Source organism: Notothenia coriiceps, unplaced genomic scaffold (genome assembly GCF_000735185.1).
Source record: "Notothenia coriiceps isolate Sejong01 unplaced genomic scaffold, NC01 NC01_scaffold00037246, whole genome shotgun sequence".
Classification (NCBI taxonomy): domain Eukaryota; kingdom Metazoa; phylum Chordata; class Actinopteri; order Perciformes; family Nototheniidae; genus Notothenia; species Notothenia coriiceps.
In genome coordinates, this window is record NW_011369947.1 from 28288370 (window position 1) to 28309938 (window position 21569).

At 38.7% G+C, this 21569-nt stretch overlaps 2 protein-coding genes across 2 annotated transcripts in view; one reads left to right on the plus strand and one right to left on the minus strand.

Moving 5' to 3' along the window:
* LOC104966602 (ADAMTS-like protein 2) overlaps positions 1 to 13253 on the plus strand; it is a 19367-nt gene extending 6114 nt beyond the window's left edge. Inside the window, exons 2-8 of the mRNA XM_010795788.1 lie at positions 2472 to 2641; positions 7505 to 7594; positions 9694 to 9797; positions 12323 to 12398; positions 12547 to 12649; positions 12731 to 12876; positions 13236 to 13253. Coding sequence (XP_010794090.1) covers positions 2549 to 2641; positions 7505 to 7594; positions 9694 to 9797; positions 12323 to 12398; positions 12547 to 12649; positions 12731 to 12876; positions 13236 to 13253 — 630 coding nt within the window. The 5' untranslated portion in view covers positions 2472 to 2548. The remainder of the gene's footprint in view (positions 1 to 2471; positions 2642 to 7504; positions 7595 to 9693; positions 9798 to 12322; positions 12399 to 12546; positions 12650 to 12730; positions 12877 to 13235) is intronic.
* Positions 13254 to 15127: 1874 nt separating this feature from the next.
* LOC104966603 (uncharacterized) lies at positions 15128 to 20624 on the minus strand. The gene is made up of 8 exons (XM_010795789.1): positions 20618 to 20624; positions 19983 to 20063; positions 19568 to 19743; positions 18996 to 19347; positions 18103 to 18171; positions 16478 to 16745; positions 15883 to 15983; positions 15128 to 15316 (listed from the first exon to the last, which is right to left on the minus strand). Exons 1-8 carry the CDS (start codon positions 20622 to 20624, stop codon positions 15129 to 15131), a joined length of 1242 nt encoding a protein of 413 aa, XP_010794091.1. The 3' UTR covers position 15128.
* Between the last annotated feature and the right edge of the window lie 945 nt (positions 20625 to 21569).

The window sequence follows — 21569 nt, forward strand, 5'->3', positions numbered from 1 at the left end:
GTGTGCCTTGGCAGTCTTAAAATGCCAAGTCCAAGGAACTGCCTTGTCACTTTGATCATACATGGAAGTGGGGCCGAGAGTTTTCATTTAAAATATTTTTTTTAAATAAATAAATCTCATTCATATTTACATAACATTACATACATTAAATATAACAATGAAACGGTAAAAAAAAAAAACGCAAATTATTATTAATAATATCCAATAAATGTCAGTCACCCAAAATTACGTCATTGGTGTTACTGCTACACAAAATGCTTTTATTTTTGAAGTAATGTACTGTCTCTGAAGTGCCTTCTGTAACAAGAGATCATTTGAGGCAGTGCAGTGGACAAAGACATAAGGAAAGTCAGATACTTCTTACTTTGTTTGTTAATGGTGTCATGTTATCTTCAAATTTGACGTGCATCTTTCAAGTCTGTCATTAGTGTTACTCATTTCATAGCCCTAGGGGTGAACATTTGAATGGGAAAATGTATTGTATTGAAGAGTTAAACGATTTTTATTTTGACTGAAGCCATATTTGGTCTGACACATGGCAGCAATTTTGTTAGTGTTTTGTCCAAATTGTCACTGGTGTTACTCTTCTTCCTGGTAACACGTAACACCAGTGACGTTCCTATATAAATAAGCTTTGTATCATGTATAAAAATAATAAAAATACTTTAAGCTCTACTTGTTGTGGATTCATCAAGTTAGTTATTGCTATTTAACAGGTTTTAGATGTGTTTAGAAGGAATATATTTCATCAGATTTGTATCATCCAGATTCCACCTTTTCTGTAGAATGACACAAAGACGCTTTGAAAAGCAGCAGAATATTTTAACTGCAAACTTTTGAACTAAAACCAAACGTCACCAATAATGTATAAATTATGTGGAACGTGTTGAAGTCAGTATGAAGTCTCCATTAGACTGATAAAATAATAGCCTGAGACAGTCTTTAAACTCCAGTCTGTTTGTTTGTGTTTGAGGTGACAACGTTATCAAACACCTGTGTGTGAGCACAGAGATCAAAGGTTACCATGGTGACGACAATATCAAACACCTGTGTGTGAGCCCAGAGATCAAAGGTTTCCATGGAGATGTGCTGTGAAAGGAGAGCCTTTCCATTGTTCTGAATGAGAAATAAACCTCTTACATTTCTAACTATAGTTTAAAAACGGTAGCTGCTTTCGTAAAATGTCAAGGCGTGGAGGGTGTCAGGACCGCGAGGAGCGTCGGAATCTGCTTTGTGTGCACTTTCGGGTCCACAATGTTGCATTTTTGGCAGATTTACTAAAGGTGTACAGCTGCTGCTCTGAGGATAGATCAGGCTTGATTTACAATGGGCCTTAATGGAGACATGTTGAACGTTTTTGTCACTTCATGCCCTCAGGAGGCATTTTGTTTAATTTCTTAATTTTTTTAATTTTTCAAGGTAGGAGAGGTTTTCCTACGTTTTTCACAAAAAATGATGTCCAAGGAGTGTCAGGTTTGGGAATTATGGCAGTTTTAAAAAATAATTTAAGGCGAATTTCAAGCTCTCCTCCACTCTAGCTGTGAAATCACGCACTCTAAGCCTTAACGAGCTGCTCGTTGTCATGGAATACAATTTTATTAAATTACAAAATAATCCTAAACAGCAAATATCTATGTATAAGCAATATAAAATAAACAAATAATGAAAATAGAACAGTACATTTGCAATGTATACCGAGATGAATACAATATTAATATACAGATTAACATATATAATTGAAGTCAGTGTACTTTGCTTGGGCCAGCCCACAATTAACAAAATGTAAACAACATATAGGCTATTATTTGCATAATAAGTTAGCGAGTCGATAAAACTGGGGTCTTGTCGAGTTTGATGAAAGCTAACATAGGTTCTGCAGTTCTGAGTAGCGAACATAATATAGAGGTAAAATAGCACTTAATTGAATGAATTGGCTCATAAAAACAGATTAAAATAAGTTGATAGAGTTGATATTTTTGAAATTCGTTTTGTCGAAGGAACCGGAAGAAGTTTACTTCCGGGTTTTAGAACGCGTCACTGTGGCACTCTATAGGCTATATATATTTTAAAAAGATGACAATAAAAATCTGAAATCAAAAATCGATACACGCTTTGGAAATCATACCACAGTTTAAAATAAAGATCAAATAGAAAAACCTTTGCATAGCCTATATGTAAATCACATTACTTTTTCGTATTTCTTTAAGTGAATTCATTTGTGCTTAATAAGGTTGGCCTTATGGCCTATACAGCATCTCATGTCTTATGAGTCCTAGACTGTTACACAACTAGAAAAACGTAATAAGTTAAGAACACAAACTCACAAAACAGCTCCCAAACAGTCCACACCCAATGTGGATGTCGGAGTAAAGCCGAAGTAGGAGTGTAGTGTGGCGCGTGCGTATCACAGGCGCGAGTGATTCCGACCCGAGGGCGTGGCTACATCAAAGGGGGAGGAGGAAGGAGTGGAGAATGAGAGGAGTGAGGACTGGAGGCGAGCGGAGGTAAGGGGAGGGGTACTGTAGTCGCTCCATGACATGAATGAACCATGTTCGGTAACGGAGGCTTAGCTCTCCCGGTTTGCTCCTTTCTCCTACTACACCTCCCGGTTCTCCCGCTCACCAGCAACTGGCCCGTTAAGGTAAATAAGAGCTGTTTGTTCCCCCCTTTGAAACGGTGTCCATTTGCAAAAACCTTATAAAGGGGGACTGGGGAGTTTGCTAGTTAATCTCAGTCTGTCACTTTGATTCTGTCTTGCTTATTGTCAAGGGCACTGTGTAGTTTTAACTGTGAAGTAATTCCATTCATCTCATATTTAATTAACACAGTAACAATAATGCCTGAGATAAACTTCGAAAAACATATAAGTGTCATTGTGTATGTGAAGGCAGGCTAACTGTTCCCAAATGCGGGAATGTCACGGTTCCCTTCGGCGAAGCTCCTAGAAAAGTTTCTAGTACGAACGCTGCTGGGATGCTGGAGTCATGCAGCAGCAGGGAATGAGCAGCAAGGACTGTGCGAGCTGTGGTTTCATTACATCTTGAAGGCAGAGGTGGAGGAAGTATTCAGATGCTTTACTTGAGTAGAAGCACCATTACATTATTGCCAAAATACTTCATTACAAGTAAAAGTTCTGCATTCAAAATCTTACAAAATCTTACTTTTTACCTGTAAGTAAAAGCATTATCAGCTAAATGTAGTTGTAAAATGTAAACTAAAAGTAATCATTGTGCAGAAAAATGGCCTTCATGTCTGTATATAATTATATTTATATAATTATAGATAGTATGGTTGCATCAAATAGCATTTTACTGTTGTAAACACAAACAACGTTCTTCTGACTGACTTTTTGGAAAATACTTTGACTCTTTTATGACTAATAACACTGTCACATGGCTGTGACATGGGTAAAATAAGGGTGTAATGGTGGTGTAACATGGTGTATTAATGTCTAATATGGGTGTAATGTAGAAAATAGTAATCAATGCATTTTCCATATATAAATGGGATTTGGCGTAGCCTTCACGCGAAATAAACATGACCTTTCACATTACTTTTATTTCATGTGGCTACGCCAAACTGTATAAATACTTTCTGAGTTGGGGGGTCCATGTTTTGACTGTCATTCTTCCCCCAATTCAACTGGGCTGTCTGTTTATGGTGCTGTAGCTAAAAACAGAAGCTTTGTTCACAATACCGCTTCATTCTTTGGGTTTGACAGAAACAATGCATGCAACTCTGCATGTCTTCGAAAGATAATTACTTATGTAATCATGTTAATAACAGGTTGATTATAAAATGTGTTATTTGTGTCTTCTTTTGTCTATCTTATCTGCAAAGATATACATATGGTTACTAAGTTACCTCTAAACATGATTAGGTGGGTTACTTTAAAAATGAATTTCTATTACTACTATAGTTACCTGTAAAAACAAATGCAAGTAATTTAACCTGATTACTTTTGGATTGCATCAATATCAAATGCAATGCAGATAAATTCAATGTGTTTTACTTCTGTGTATTATGTAAGACAACAGAACAATGTGACCTTAGAAAAGAAGAAACCAAGATATTTAGGATCAGAAATGATTTTATTGATAGGGAAACCTGTCTTTCACTCAGCATATTCAGGCAGCAGCCTATACACCAACACCGAAACACATGAGCACATCCTACAGTTTAAAAAAGCAGAAATACAATCTGAGCTGACAGAAAATGCTCAGTTTTAGTTTAATACACACAGTTAAGCTCACACACTATTTTATGAACAAATAGGTTCACCTGCTGAATTAAAACAGAACAAATGAAGCAAAGAAAGTGAAAACCATAAAGCATATTCAGGGAGTAGAAATATAGATTCACTCTTAGAGTATTACCCTACAAAACAGTACAGTTTACAGAGAAGAGAGAACATCTGATCCTTTACAAAAAACACTATATGCTCTGTTTAGCTTTGAGTAACTCTCTCTAGTTATCCCAAATATTTAGAAATGTGACAGTAATCTGAATACGTCTTTTTAAAATGTAACTGTAAATGAATACAGTCATGTTTATGTTTGATGTATTTGCATCAGGTTTTCGTAATCCTGTTACAGTTAATCCATTACTCATCCGGCGTGCATCTAACATTAATTTACTGCGAAACGCAATATTTCCTACTACATAAATCTTACATGGTTTCATAATAAAATTTTATTTATTCTAGTGTCAAAGTATCTAGTGATATGAACATTTAGTGTAAGAAGCAAATATGTGAACCATTCTCGTAGACTGCAGGATCGACTCTGAATAAACATTAGAGGAAAATAACATCACTGACTTACCATTTGGCAGCACTTTACAACACGTTACTAAATAAGCACCATTGATCCTCTGCCTGACCAAAAGGCTCACACAGTTTGACTGCATGAGAGTAACGGAGACAACAATTGTTTGCAGACGATTTTTATTAGCAATCCTTCTTCTCACACATAAACACGAGTTGTGCACATGACGGAACCGAACATTAATTTATTGTTTGTCTGTTAAGCACCGCCTTTGTCATCCAGTATTTGAATACTTGCCAATTAAAGAAAAATAAATACTGTAGTTTAAGAGGTCTTCGTGTAAACAAACAATTGACTACACACAAAATGGATGGCAACAGTTGAAAAGTAAAGCTTACAACCACTGGCAGGACATCTAAAATATAATTGTTGGCAAATATGTTGTTTTGCAAATACTTACACACAAACATAATGCACCATCGCCACAGTGAGGTAACGCTTTTATTTAAAGGTTTGAATGTATTGTGTAAAGAGGATTTGATGGTTCAACCGCATGCTCACTCTGCAGGTAACAGCTGTGTGCACTCAAAGGTTTATTGGGTAATGTACTATATAATGATGTATGCTCATATTTTCTACTTGTTAAAAACCCAGCCCTTGGAATTAACATTTTCTGTTTGAAATTTGCAACGTTGTGGATAGTTAAGTCATAAACCATGCTATAAATGGCCATTTCTAAGTTGATTTCTACCATAAATGTTAACATGAAAGGCTGTCCAGCAGTGTAGGTCAGCACTGTAACCTATTCCAGCAGGAGAAAGCTGTTTTAAAACTTGTTCTTAAGTAAAAGATGAGATTGTAATACTCTCTGACAAGTAGAATTCCCTTATTCAAAGATTCAAGTAAAAGGATAAAAGTATAAGCACCAAAATATAATTAAAGTACCAACAGTAAAAGTACTCAGTGCGAATGCTGTTTACAATTATTAATGCATTAATGTCTTGGTAAAAGTGCATCTAGTTTGAATTACTTTGTATACTGCAGGGTAGCTTGTAAATGTTGTAACTGAAGTCTTTTTTCAGTGATGTTGACAAATGAAATACTCAAGTACAAGTTCCTCAAACTCGCACTTAAGTACAGTACCTGAGTACATCTAATTATTAACTTTACCCACTGATTAAAGGTTATTATCATATAAGAGTGTTTTGAGCCATTCTACTTCCCCACATCTTAAATCGATCTCAACACCCAAAACCTTGCTCAGGAAGATGTTAACCATGCTCTTTGTACATATTTTTTACAAAGATGTTTTCAATTGAAAAAACTCTCTACACTTGGAATATGTATAATGAAGTCACTGAACCATTAGAATGCGTCTGTGTCACCCTACCAAACATTAAGTTGTGTCTTTTTTCCATGTCAGACACTTTTATCGCCATAATAGTAATAGCGAGCAACTATTACTGTGTATTTAGCTCCAAAATGCTTCATTTGTGTGTTTCTATGTTGAATTGGCCAGAGAGAAGGAGCCTGTGAGGGCTTGTTTAGGGCCCTGTTTAGACAACACAGATTGTGTGTGTGTGTGTGTGTGTGTGTGTGTGTGTGTGTGTGTGTGTGTGTGTGTGTGTGTGTGTGTGTGTGTGTGTGTGTGTGTGTGTGTGTGTGTGTGTGTGTGTGTGTGTTACTGAGACTGGACTTGGAATGTGTCACATCCTTCTGATACACAGCAAACCAAATCAATACTTGCTCAATTGAGAATTTACCATTACAGACTACATTTGACCCTGGGTATACAGATAGTTGTAAAGAGCCCAACCTTTGTGAAGGGTTGAAAGGGTTACTCATTTTGTTCCTATATAGTTACCTTGAAACATTCTTTTATCAGTAACCTAATCTGAGTATCAAAATATTAAAGTAATGTAACCTGATTACTTTACGTTAATTTTGGAATACCCTATCAAGTTGAAATGCAAATAAATACAAGAGAAAATAAATATCAATAAGATGTTTCTTTCTTGAGTGTATTATGTGAGACAACAGATCAACTTGTCCGTAGAAAAGGAGAAACCAAGATATTTAGGATCAAAAGTGTTCAGATTAAATTAAAGTCAAATTCAGTATTTTAGTTGAATACATAAGCTGTTTACCTTCTGTATTTAAATAAAGGTTTTTAAAATAAAGAAGAATGAAAGTCAAAATGAAACCAAAAACTAAATTCAGATACTATACCTATAATAATAGTTATCCTAATCTTTTTTTAAATGTGCCAGTAATCTGATTATACATTTTGAATGTAGCTGTAACTATATTAAGATACTAGTAAGTATTGAACATTTATCTAGGTGAAAATGGTTAAAAGGAATAATAAATGTATGTCTGTGATCAATAACCTACACCTTACTAAATTCAGTTATATTGATTGGCCAGGTCTGTCTTTCACATTTCTGTAAGAAAAGTAGAAGAAATAGGAGGCCTATGCTATTTATTCATGAGATTATCACATAGAAAAAGTGAAAGTTTCTTCTTCTCACCGTGTTGAAAATGAATGGTTCTATCAAGCCGCAGCTTTACCTTTCCGTAATTTGGCCCACGTAGAATGTATTACGGCTGAGCTTACATGAAAAGGACAACAGGTAAAATAACTGCAGCTAGCTAACTGATACATGTGGGGTCACAGGGTATGTATGTTCTATGATCATGTACTGTATATGCGTGTGTATGTGTTGTGTGTCTGCCAGGACAGAAGTGAAGGGAGGGTGGAGCAACGTAACACCCATCTGCAGTCACACAGCTCTGGAAGTCAGCATGTCAAAAAGACGGGCAACAAGGTAATAACACTCACGCACTCACAACAAATCTGTTTCCTCTTCTAAGAAAGGTGTGATGTAAAGTTTGTGTGACTGTAATGTTAGGCCATATAGGCTGACTAATATAAAAAACTTGATGCACTGAATGGATACAAAGAAACAAGCTTGTCAAAATATCGTACAACCAATAATCAGCACACAGATGCACATACCCAGTCGGTAAAAAACATCCATGTTCCTAATTCCCCCCAGCTGTTCACCACTTACTCTATGTAAACTACGTAATGTGACCACTGGGATTACCCGGGGGTGCACAGGTGAAGTATTAACAGCAATATTGACATACCTGTAACTTAACACACACTACATATAGCCCATACACCAGGATCCCTCTGTGACAATGCTTCTCTTGTCCTGCTCGTGTTTTTGTTATTGGACTGTCATTCCACAAGGCTTCCACTTCCCACATGAGTTTACAATCTTTCATCATCCACCTTCTGTTGATGAAGTTCAGCGCCTTTCTGAGTTGTGAATGATTCTTTCCCATGATGTGATGCAGCGTGTTGAAGCTCCATGTCACTACAGACTGAAGTAATGAGTTTATATTCGGTTAAAAGCCGATAGAACTTCTCTCAATTAACATTCTGCTCCCACAAATTTGCTTTGGTTGTCTGATCCGATGTGTGATACTCAGACGCTTTGTCTTTTCCTAAACTATTTTCCTAAACCTCTGTGAAAAACTTCTTTGGGCTAAGGGAAGATGTGTAAGAGGATTCATCAGGACTTAGGAAAAGAGACTCCACGGACACTGGGAGACGTAATAATGATGCGCTAGCTGTTGTTATTGAAATGCATCTGCCGTGTTGAAATATCTTTTCTCCTCTGATGGACTAGTAATTGCGCATCTGGATACTTTGCCCTGTGCATTCTAATTGTGTAGTTTCATATAAAAGTGTAAAACAGTGAAATATATATAACTTAATTACCAAAGTTTGACATAAAATAATAAATGGAAAGTTAAAGGAAATGGTTACTCACCCTCCTTTCCCCTCGTATTTATCAACAAAAATCCTTATTAGAATGATTGTATGAAATTATTTAAATAAATAATATTAAACCAATATATGGATATCTTATATGGATAACCGTGTGTGCTGTGCATATCGCCATTCTAACATGTGGAAATAAGCCCATCCAAGTCAGTAAACAGTGACATTTTAACTTCATCGACCATTTGACAGTAATTGGCATGACGTTCATATTTCCACTTTTGGTTTAATATATTGTTGAAAGTTCCAAAACATATAAATACTCTGGAATCTATGGCATAAGAAGCAGCGCAACTTCCATGATCTGTTTGTCACTTTGTGAGTCATTTTAAATGTTGGGGCTGCGGTACTGTCGTACAGCATTACCTCCTTCCCTTTGGTAAATATGGTACTTCCTATCATCTAATTCAAACAGCTTTTATAATGGCTGACACTTCAGCACTTTCAGTCATTTCATTCTGTTCCAACAAAAAAAAGCAAAAAAAAACACTCGACCCCAACCCTGGTATCCACTGCTCCATAGACTGTGCTTTGGTTTCAAAATGACCAATGTTGTCAACATCCACTTTGTCAATGGTGGGAGAATGTTGAATTCTTTCTTTAGACAAATCTACAATTTGTTTGTTTACCAAGCTTCCCACAACAAATCCCCTGCTTTCAAATGTTGTCTTGAAAGCAGGGGATTTCTTCCTCAGTGCTCATCATTGTGACACTGAATGAGAGTGGAGATGTGCTGGTCTTTAATAACAACGACTGGGTGCTTCATGCAATCCAGTGACACTGAATTCCTGAAGGGAATTTCTTCAAATGTGTTGCACACATCCACACGGACTTAACGACGGATTGGAATCTGATTTTAATGTTGAATGTCGCTGTGACCTCACAAAACGTTTTTTGGCCATAACTTAAAAATATATATGTTAATTATCACAATCTCTCCCAAATGTCTATTAGGATAAAACGTCTTTTTGGACAGACATGTATGTAAACTGCAACAGGACAGGTTGGCGGAGGCATACAAACATCAGGCAGTAACTGTTGTTTCTCACTGTTTTGTATATTTTGTGGCAGGAGGAGGTGTTTCAGTGGTGGGGAGAGTGGTCCAGTTGGTCCTCCTGTTCTAGGAGCTGTGGAGGAGGAGTGAGGAGTCAGGATAGACACTGTCTCATACAGAGGTAGTATGTCCAAAAAATGAATACACACTTTTATAGAGGGATTATTACTTCTATGTTGTGTGCACTAAGGGCCAAACTAAGTGCAAGCTAAAAACACAGCACAGTCTCAGTGTGCAAACGCATGTGAACGTGAGCAATCAATTCAAGCACCTGTGGCAGTTCAAACCAGGCACAGCTTGGAGGAAATATAAGAAGTAAGCATAAAGTAAAAGGTGGAGATGGGCTGAACTTCTGTAACCTTTCACTCAGTCCCATCAAAAGTAGCAAACAGACCAGAAGCTGTACATCGTGCTAGATAAAATATCAGCCCCTATTTACTGTCAGCTGTAGAGTTAATGTTGAGTTTATGACTGTAATGTTGTTAAAAGGCGACATTTTTCTTCTCTTACTATCTGTTTTTGTTTTATTCAAGCGATTAAAAGGGTGTACTGTACGAGGGTATACAGATATGGTTTTGGGGCAGGGGAGGGGGAGTGGGAGAGAAACAACATAATTGATCGGAATCAGCCTGTATCAAACTCTACTTTGAAACGTGCTTGTTTTCAGCAGAACATTGTGTATAGCCAACTGGAAAAGACCAACTCAACATATTTATAGGGTCATTATTTTGTGATTTCTGAGAGCACATCTAATGCCAGTGAAGCAGATCGAAATATACAACCGCACAAATAACACCATGCTTTTGAATAAACAGACCCTAAACTGCACCAATCCCGCATCAGAGCACAAGTGGGTTTGTTTGGAGCCAGGAGAGTACCAAACAAGCGTAAGTGGACAACCACTGGTTTGTATTGCAATGGAGTTTAGGCAGCTGTCAGGAAATCAGAGCCCAAATCTTCAGAATATAAGACCCCATTTGATGCTAATTTGGCTTTTTAATTATGTGTCTTGTACAAACAATGTATGTATAGATCCAGAGGAAAAATATGTAAAGAAATGCACACAGCAATAACACATGGGGGAGAGTGAGTCGAGACATGGCAGAGGGAAGTTAGGTAGAGCGTTGATAGAATGTGTGTTTGTAGCCATCTTGTTACCTTTGACCTCTCCCTGTCAGACTTGCGGAAATGTCTGTCAACCAAGATTAACGCCACCCTGCCCTCACTGCTGGCCTTCTTCCCCCTCCTCCCCCTTTCTTCCTCCTCTCTTTGTTCTTCTCCTTCTCTCACGTTTGCCCCTCTTTCTACTCCTTCTATTTTTTACTCTTTTTCTTTCCTCTTCACCTCTTTTTCCCACACTCTTCTCATCTTTGTCCTTCATTTCCTCCCCTTTTCGCCTTTTTTCTCCCTCCTCTTCCTCTCCTGTCTTACCCTCATCACCTTCTACCAATTAGACACTCTCACATAGTGACCTCCAGCTCACCTCTTCCTGTAGTCTCTCCTACTTTAGTGCCTAAACAGCGTAGAAGAATGGGCTGAAGAAAGAAAGACACGGATAGATAGACAAAGGAGGTGTGTGGGGGGTGCAGTGCATGCATGGTAATGGGAGACAGATACATTGGGCCCTATCTGTCCTTCATTACTTGTTCATGTTAACTATAAACTACAGCACTGTTAGACACATGTTACAAGTTGCGAAATGTTGCTATATTTTGAAAGTCCTGAGACCCTTTGGATGTGTTCCTTCATCTAGCATGAAGAGAATAATAAGATCATGACTCCTTTACTATCAAAAACACATTCAAGTTGTTACTGTTCTTCAGAGTCAGCTTATGTTGATCGTGTGTCATGTTTCCTCTGACTTACAACCACTACACATACAAATGGAATCACATTAGTTATAGCTCAAATGACATTTACCCAACTTTGACCATTCAGAATGTAACACGCCGACGAGTCATTCAAAGAGGCCCAATTGTGCTCTTTGGGGGCTTTTCCCTCTCCTGTAGTGCGTTCTATAGGTGTTGTGCATGTAAATGGTCTGCAAAGTTTAAAGTCCCTGTGTTCCCTCCAGAGGCAGTTTGTCTGCCACACTGCCCCCCGCCCCCCTGCCTGAAACGCCTCCATTGGACTCCTTTGTTTACTTCTGTAACATAGTAACATCTCTATGTAACACTCACGATTATATTGGCTAGCGCTTCAACACATTGTAACTATAGGCTAGTAGGTTGGACTTTTCCGACATCTTTAATCAGTTGGCCAATCACAACAGAGCCGGCTAGTTAACCAATCAGAGCATGCTGGGCTCTGGTTTCAGACAGAGGGTGAAAAGAGGTGCTGCAGCACAGGCAGTAGAAATATAATCCAGAAAATGAACATAAAAGGCCCCTTTCATTCATCCTACCAATGAATGAAGAAACCATTTGAGAAACATTCTTTCTTAAATTCTTCCGCGTTTGATTATAAAGGAATAACCATTCAACAGTAACTGAAGTTGTTGTTGAATACTCCTGCTACACTAGGCCATCATCCCCCTCTGATGATGCTGGGATAACAGTGTTGGATGTCCATTTACTCTCATTTTGTATGCATCTTGTGTGTGTCCATGTAATACAGTATGTTCATGACATTGTGTCTGTGCCTCAGGCTGTCCACCACCCAGAACATAAACAGTTCATACTGTGTCGGGTCTCCTAAACAGTACCAACTCTGTCCACACCAGGTATGGCTCTACACTGATTTAGATACTGGGTGAGTGTCTCAATAAAGAATGAATAAATTCATTCTTTATTGAAACACTCACTGTAGAACAAACATTATGCTGCAGGTGTATTTCCTATATGTTGATGTGTGTTTTGTTGTGTGTTCAGCCCTGTCCCAGCCCCAGTGTAAGCTTCAAACAGCACCAGTGTTCCCAATTCAATTCTAAAGCCTTTGGAAGAAGATGCTACCAGTGGATCCCTCTCTACCCGGGTACACTTCAATCTGTTAGTCTCTTTGTAATGTGACATCACTCAAATAAATATATTTTTTAATATTCAATTTCCTGTGTAGCTGACTACATCAGCATCTCCAATAAGCCATGTGACCTGCAGTGTACCACCATGAGTGGTGAGCGACAGCTGCTAGTTCCTGCACATGATGGTACATTCTGCCGCGATACCAAATACCACGGAGTCTGTATAGAGGGGAAATGTCAGGTAACCCAACATGGAAAAGATGGGATTTTATTTTTCTGTCTGAATTACTACTATGAATGATGTAGTCTTTACACTCATTATAGCAAATGATTATTGGCTGGATGAGTGAATCCTCTAAATTAGGGATCGACCGATATGGCTTTTTCTAGGCCGATACCGATTATTAGTAATCAAGGAGACCGATAACCGATATTTGGAACCGATATACATTTGCAGTAAAATCAGAAAATCTTGGTGTCAAAATGTAGAATAACACAAACTCCAACACAACCTCTTTGAAATGCATTTAAGCATATATTATGTTTAATGAACTTTTAAACATCTTACAACTGGTTTCCTCTCTGTGCCCTTTTCGTTAGTGCAGCCATCTGCAATGAGTTAGAGAGAGACATAGAGTTAAAAGTGGGGCTGCAGGATTAACTAACAATAATGCTTAATTTATTATATCAAAACAATGCCTGTCTATCTAGCATAAAATCCCAATAAGCTGCTAGCAACTGTAAAACACTAGTGCTAGCTAATGTTTTGCAAAATATTAAAAGTGAGGCTATTACAGTAGACCTAACGTTAGTCTAGTAGCCTCACTTCTAATATTTTGCTAAATATTTGCTGGATACATGTTGGCTAGCTAATGAGCTTCACATATCAACCTGAAAAACTAGCGAGGCTCCACTCAGTGAAATATTCCGCACCACAGTTACTCCGCTGCGAGACGTTGCACGCACCCCCAACTCTGACTGACTTCCGCGTCCCTGTGTAACTGGGAAACTGATAGAATTGGATCATATGATCGTGGCGTTTTTGCAACTTCGGCTTTCAACTGATTTACCTTCGAAACACATGTATGGCTCTGCCGCTCAGCGCTGCTACTTGCCTCTGTCTGTGTCTGCATTAGTGATGTGTCGGTCGCGAACGCTCTTTTAAGTGAACGACAGGAGCCGGCTCGCGCCCACGAACTAGCCGGTTTTTTTTCGGCGGAGGGATCTAGATCGGCATGAAGGCACATTATGCAATGTGCAATGTGCACATTATCCCGCTTATTACAAGGCCACATTCTCAACAAAGTAACGACATGACTCCCAATATTAATTTAAATGCTTTTATGGATTTAGAAAATGATTTTATTGATTTAAAAAATAGTTGTAATTATTTAAATTGACATGCATCCGCTAAGAAAAATAGTCCGTTGTTACTGTTTGAACTAACGTAGCAACGGCAGGAACTGCTTCGATAGTGTTTTTGAGGAGATTTTTTATTACAGATTTGAAAACATCGTTGCGAAGCAGTTCCTGCCGTTGCTACGTTAGTTCAAACAGTAACAACGGACTANTTTACCCCTGCACCCCCCAACAACTCCTGGGCTAAGCCCCGGATCTCCTACAATCCTAAATCCGCCACTGCTCCACTGTATGATTCTATCCCACATTGAATACTGTTTGACAAACTGGTCGTTTGATTGTGCCAAAGACCTGAAACCCATAGAACAGCTGTACAAGAGAGCTATCAAGGTGTTTGACAGAAAGCCACATTCATACCACCACTGTGCCATCCTTGAGAAACACAATTTCTTAAGTTTTGACAATTTTAAGTCTTTTAAAATTATGTGTTTTTTTTATAAATGTTTACATGGCATGAAGACCTTGTGCTAAATGCACTTTAATACAGGGGTATCTCCCCTTGCACTTTAGGTAGCTCCTGCATCTTCTCTGGCACTTTACATGTCGTTGCTGCTATATTGTATTACCATGTCATAAATACTTTGTTTATGCTGCTCTTGCTCTTTTGCACTTTTTGCATATCATGTATTCTGTTTTTACTATGTTTGTAAAATGTAATCTTCTTAAATGTTTTATGTGAGGGACTGCGGATGGAAATGAGCTCAAAGCTAAATCTAAATCTGGCACTGTTACCTTTTTATGTTTTAAGTGTTCATTACTGTGCATTGTTCCTGCCAAATAAACGATTCAATAAATAAATAGCCATGTCATTTTATTGTTTTATAAATCTCCAAACTATCCTACATGTTATCTATATTTTGAATCAAGTAGCTACATTACATCATCCAGTAACAAGTAACACATGAACACGATCTAATGTTTTGTACTCGCTTTTGATAGTTATCGTGTATAAATGTTGTTTCTGTTCTTGCAAATGTTTCTTTTTCTTTTATCATGCTGAACAAAGTTGATATCTAAATCAGACTACTTGAATAAATTAAGATTACATAAAGAAAGTAGATAACGTCTCCAGGTCTAAGGACAGACAGACAGACAGACAGACAGACAGACAGACAGACAGACATACAGACGGTACCTTGGAGGACACTCCTTCCCAGTGCAGAACTCATGTGTTGGCTCAGGTCTGGTCAGAGAGTCACAGTAAGTGTCGTCCACCTCACTGCCATCATACCGCACACACAGGGCATAACTGGTGGTTATACCTAGAAATATACACACACAGACTGTTTACACATTCAAGGAGCTACACTGTTTACATGTACTTTATCTATAGCTGATTCAACTAAAGCTTGGTAAAACATTTTAGTAGAAACCCAAAATAATAATATTAACCATAGGCAGAATCTTTCCCCGTTCACATGAAGTAAGTCAAATTGATTAACAAAGTGCTTTTCAGAGACAAAGTCACAAAGTGCTTGACAAAACATTAAAACATCATAAGAATCATAAAATAATAAATGACCACAAACGCCACGTGTTAAGAAGTGCTAAAAACACAATAAAACAAAAGCACACAGATGACATTAGTCATCCCTTTCACTGCAGAGAGTAATGCAATGTGAAGTATATCCATGGTTACCTGTAAATTAAATGATCATGTATTAAGAATAATGTTTAAACTGGGCTCTGTCTCTGTTTTCTGATGTGCAATATAAAATATCCAGTCCATCCGATCAAATACTGATATTTTCTTTAACACATTTTTGAATCTGCATTATCAAAACACGTAATAAGTGTGTGTGTAGTTACATGTTGTGAGTGTGTGTACCTGTTGTGCAGGTGGAGCTGCAGGGAGCGTACGCAGAAACCTTCCAGCGGTACATGTCCGCCAGACTGATGTCGGGCTCCAGACCCACATCAAAGTCATTACTGCAGGGACACAGACAGGCACATCTTTCACATTCACACTTGATTCAATCCAAATGATCATGCTGTGAGTTCATTCAGTTATGTAACAGTGAGGGAAACAACTGGAGCATAAGTAGGGTCACACTATTGGGAAAAAATAAGTAATTGCAATCATTTTGAGGTAGAATATGATTTGTGGGCCAGTATATCTCTGCAGCTCCACGAAATTCAAATACAAATTGTATATACACATATAAAGCCTTTAAAACATATTGTGTGTCCTGCAATTTGAACATTGCACCAGGACATATAATCATTTCTATTATGTCAATTACTTCTGAAACCCTGCAGGCAAACTTGTACAAAAGCCACTAAGATACAAGATCATAGAAAGGACTGATCTTAATGACTTACACAATTAGATATAATATCTTTCCTATCTTATATTGACCTATTAAAAGCTATAATAACATGTTGTATCTTATCTATTAGCACGGACAGCAGTTAGCTCGTACCTCTCAGTGTTTGCAGCCTGGACGGAGGGCCCCTGCTGCAGCTGTACCAGGACCCCAGTGTGTGTGCCACTCTCTCTTTCGGTGTGTGTAGCAGAGTGTGTGTCTGTGAGCATGTCTGAATGTGTTTCTGTTTGTGCTAGTGAGAGTGGACCAGGGAGTGTGTGTTCAACAGAGTGTGTGTTTGACTGAGTGAGGGAGTGTGTGTGTAAGTGTGTCTGGTTGTAGTGCAAGTCCTCCAGCAGCAGATAGGGGGCGTCTTCTGGCAGTGCTACAGAGAGGACACACAAATGGAGGTTATTATTCAGATGTATCATATTCTATAAAAAATTTTTTTTATTTAAATGTTCTTCTACATTTTGTAATGTTTGCTTCTTTCTTTAATTAATGTCATTATTTTTGACATTTTTGCTTTACTTGGCTGAATTCTACGTCTTTCAATAAAAAAGCGTCAAAGGTATAATGGAAAATATAAAAATATTTCCAGTAAAGGTGTCCCTTGTATCAGAACAGGATATTTCAGTTATCATCGTTTTAATTTTGTATTTTCCTAAAGGTGTTTACTATACTGGAGCTCAGTCTCTGCTTTGATTTCAGCCTGCGGTCCCTTTGTTAGACCCTCCAGAAAAACGCGGGCAAAAATCCTTGATTATGCGGGCTAAAATCCTTGATTATGCGATTAAACATGCGGGGTTTTTATGTGATTTTATGCGGTGAAATTGCGGGAAGTTGCAAAATATGCGGAAAGTTGCGAAAAAGAATAGATTTTTTTTTAAATATTGGGCTGTCTTATTTATTCTCTCTCACACACAACCTGCCACTAACGTTAAACCCCTTTCCTATTCAATTAAACACATTCAATGTTTATTTATTGTAAAAGCAATGGGGCTATTTTAATCAAACTCTCGCACGCGCACACACGCGCGCACACACACACGCACACACGCACACACGCACACACGCACACACACTTCCCCGCCTCATTCTGTTTTCATTTACTCGTTCGTTATCTGACCAGCTTCAATCTTCTCTCACTTCGTTTCTTGTAACCCTCGAAAGGGTTTTGGAGGTTGATGCCTCGGTGAACGTGAGTTGTTTGGCTTTCTTGTCCGCAGCAGCAGAAAGCATTTTCGAATGTTTGAATGAATCAAAGTGGGTCGTCACCGTCGATTTTCTCTAAGACGTATGCTCCAACACACAGTTGCACGGGGTGCAGAATAGTTTCCCCCCACTTTCGTGAAAGACATCGAGGTACTGCTTTGCCCGGTCTTTAGCAGAAATGTTCGTCGTGTGAGTTCCACACGTTCACTCTACGGTGTTGTTTACCTTCTGTGATCCGCGAGCTGATGATGTCACGTCATCATCATCATCACTACTTCACGTCAAGACGAGTTAACTTTTTTTTTTCTCAACTTTGTGTGGAAAAATGCGGGGATTATGCAGCCTTTTGATAAATATGCGTCCTTTTAAAAATCTGCGCCATTTTGCTGATTATGCGGTAAATTCTGCGATCGCAGGATCGCGTTTTTCTGGAGGGTCTACTTTGTGGTCTAATTAAGGCTAAGCTGGCCCACAAGTATTCCTGTAATATATATATATATAGAAAAAGCTTCATCAGTGTCTCCTACCAGGGAAAGGCAGCACCAGAGTGTTGTCATCTGCAGCGGCGGGCTCGTCAATTGAGTTGGAGGAACTTCCTAAATGAACAGAAAAAAAAGACCTGATAAATAAATCAAACACCTAGAGAACAATAATGTCCGACAGACAAAACAGACAGACTTCAACATGAACAGGTTACTGCCAGAGTACTCCATGGTAGGGATTGTGTGTCATGTTTTGCATTTTGTCTTTTTGTTTATGTATGTCTGTAAGTTGTTGCTATTGTCGGGACCCCCTTGAAAACGAGATGGTGCATCTCAAGGGGTTTATCCCAATGAATAAAAATGTCTATATTTGTTTCTTAAAGCATGAGGGAGGCTAACTATAAGTTTCCAAATCGGTCAAAAATGTGCTCTCCATTTCTCTCTCTGTGTCATTGGCCAGGTGTGCATTAGAGCTAAAAGAAACATTGGCCAGGATGGTAGTACCATATACGCTTATCCTCATTTTCGCTCTTATGTCAACCAATAGGTATCGAGAGTAAGCAGTACACAGAATGAAACAGTTTGTCCGCCAAAGAGTTTGCTTTGAACTCAACAATTAAAAAAGAAACGCATGGTCACAAACATATCAAAAAAGTGTTTACAAAATAAAATAAAATATGAATCTGGCCACGTTCAAGTGTGGAAGAAACTCCTTCAATACGTTTTTTACTTTACTTCTTATTTCTTATTTCTATAAATAAGTTTTATTTTTACTTTACTTCCAATTTCCCCAGGGATATAATTAAAGTATTCAGATTCTGATTGTCCCGTTCACAAGAACGGGACAATCAGACCTGGAAACATGAAGCCCCTGGCTGTTTGTGGCGCAGAGGCAATACAAAAATAAAAGGCTGAACTGAAGACAATGTGTGACTCACGGTATCCAGAGGGTCCTGGGGGTCCTGGCTCCTCCACATCATTATGGCTGAACACATGACTGGTGACATCAGCAGCTCTGTACAGCAGGATGGCAGCAGGAGGAGGGGTGCTGGGGGTCCTGATCTCCCACATTTCCTCCTCCTCCTCTTCCTGCAGCTGGACATCTGATTGGTGATTGACAGATGTTGACGATCTGCTGTGATTGGTCGCTATCATGTCCCCGTTCACCCCATTATAAGTTAGGTTCACATGTCCAGTAGTGATGATTTCCGCAGCGCTGATGTCATGAGGTGTGCGGGGGGTGGTATATTCAAAGGTGATGTGGGGGAGCTTCCCATTCAGGTTGTAGTACTTTGTGACCAGAGAGAAAATCAAAAGGTAAAATACTTCATACTCATTCCTGCACGAGATACACATGTTCTTGTGCAAGTGTGTATGTGTGTGTGTCCGTTCGTTCGTTCGTTCGTTCGTTCGTTCGTGTGTGTGTGTGTGTGTGTGTGTGTGTGTGTGTGTGTGTGTGTGTGTGTGTGTGTGTGTGTGTGTGTGTGTGTGTGTGTGTGTGTGTGTGTACCATAACATTGAGGCCCTGTAGTGTGGGTCCCTGGGCGATGATGTACTCCAGCCCATCAGAGAACACATTGCCTGGACGTCGGTATTTAAACACTGTTCCTGCCACATGGAAGTTTTGTGGGTTGTCAAACACTGTGTTTCCGTTGAAGAAGAAATTACCAGCTTCATCTGACAGAGCTGGATAGAAGGGAATCAAACAGTGCTATTCAGAACTGGGTCAGAACCCACAGACAATGATGTCATTTTCAAGAACTTGTTTTGGAAAGTCCCGTTAGGGTTATGGCTAGGGTTAGTGAAATCTGCAGTCAATGTTTAGCTAGCTAACCTTTAGCTAATATGCAACCATTGTTAACATCGTAAAAGCACTCCGTTGATATATACTCAGTTTATTGACCTTAAAGGTTAAAGGTTCTTACCAAGGATGTTCTCGGTCTTGTGTCTCTCTATGATCTGAATGTCTGAAGCTCCAGCTGGGATGTTGGTGATGAACACATAGCCTGATGAAAGAAACACCTTTACACACAGGCACCATTTTTCAGGTTATGAACTTATCATCCGGGAGCAGGGTAAAACACATTGTGTACCGAGTAAAACAAGAGACAGACATATGGCTAAAATGTCCCAAACCCGTGTTTCTCTTGGGTCACAACCAGGATACCGAGATCTATAGCAGCTCCAGGGTCAGTTCTACTAAACCACAAAAACCTTTGTCTCCTCTCACTAGTGCTATATCGCCATGCAGATACTTTAGTTTGTATACTGTGTGTTCATGTTTTTGAGGCTTTGGCTGGCTACCAAATAGGATGGAAACTTTATCATGTGTTTTTTATGTGGTCAGAGCATTAAAAAAAACATGTTAAAAAACTAAAAACACTGTTAATGAAGATAATCTAGCGTTTTGCTTTCTATATCAAAACAATACAATTTTTTAATTGTGTTTATCAATGTTAGAAACTGTTGTGAATGTACAAGACATTAGTTTTTGTTGTGATTTAAACCATAGTGCTAATAACATGAATGAAAATGGTGACTAGATATTTAACACCCAAACTTTCCATGATGAAGACCGGACATTAATAATAATAATAATAATAATAGTAATAATGCATTACATTTTTTATTAGAGCGCTTTTACAGGTGCTCAAAGCGCTTTACAATTACACATTACATATTACATGTAAGAGTCATTACTGTGGACATTACCCACAGGAGCAAATGCAGGTAAAGTGTTTTGCGCAAGGACACAACGGCCTGACGCAGTGCCGGCCGTGGCGGGATTCAAACCAGAGTTCACCAACGCTCCTTGATCAGATGACCAACGCTCTAACCACTGCGCCAAAGCCACCACAGACCCATTAAAGAGATACAAATCATATAATTAAACAATAACTGTGAAAATATCTCAATACAGTATTGTTGATGCAAAAGGGGGGGCTAAAATGAACATTCAATACATTTGATAAAGTTTGACATCTCTCTATATATTCATTGAGAACATACAAAATGAAATGACAGATGTAATCCAAATGTACATATTGGCATTGACTGGCTGAATGTTTCTCTTGCACTTGTTCTACTCCAAACAAAGCACCTTGGTGAGATACAGTCTGCAGTAAGAAGCCCTGCAGTTATTCAAAAGCTCTTCCCTTTAACAGCTTCATGCTTCCACAGGCTACGATTATGGAAATAACAAATGAAGCTACCTAACTATCGTGGAATCTGACCTGAATTGTAGTCACAATGACACAGTCAGCTTACTATCACCTTAAGAATATATAAGATTAAAGGATGTTTCAGCAGACTGTGTCTTCAGTAGACTCTACTACTGTAATGGTGTCTTTACCAACAAATCGATCAGAAAGCTGCAGCTGATTCAGAACGCTGCCGCTCGAGTCCTCACTAACACTAAGAAAGTGGATCAGTCCAGTTCTGAAGTCTTTACACTGGCTTCCTGTGTGTCAAACACATCGAAATACTGCTGCTGGTTTATGAAGCACTGAGGA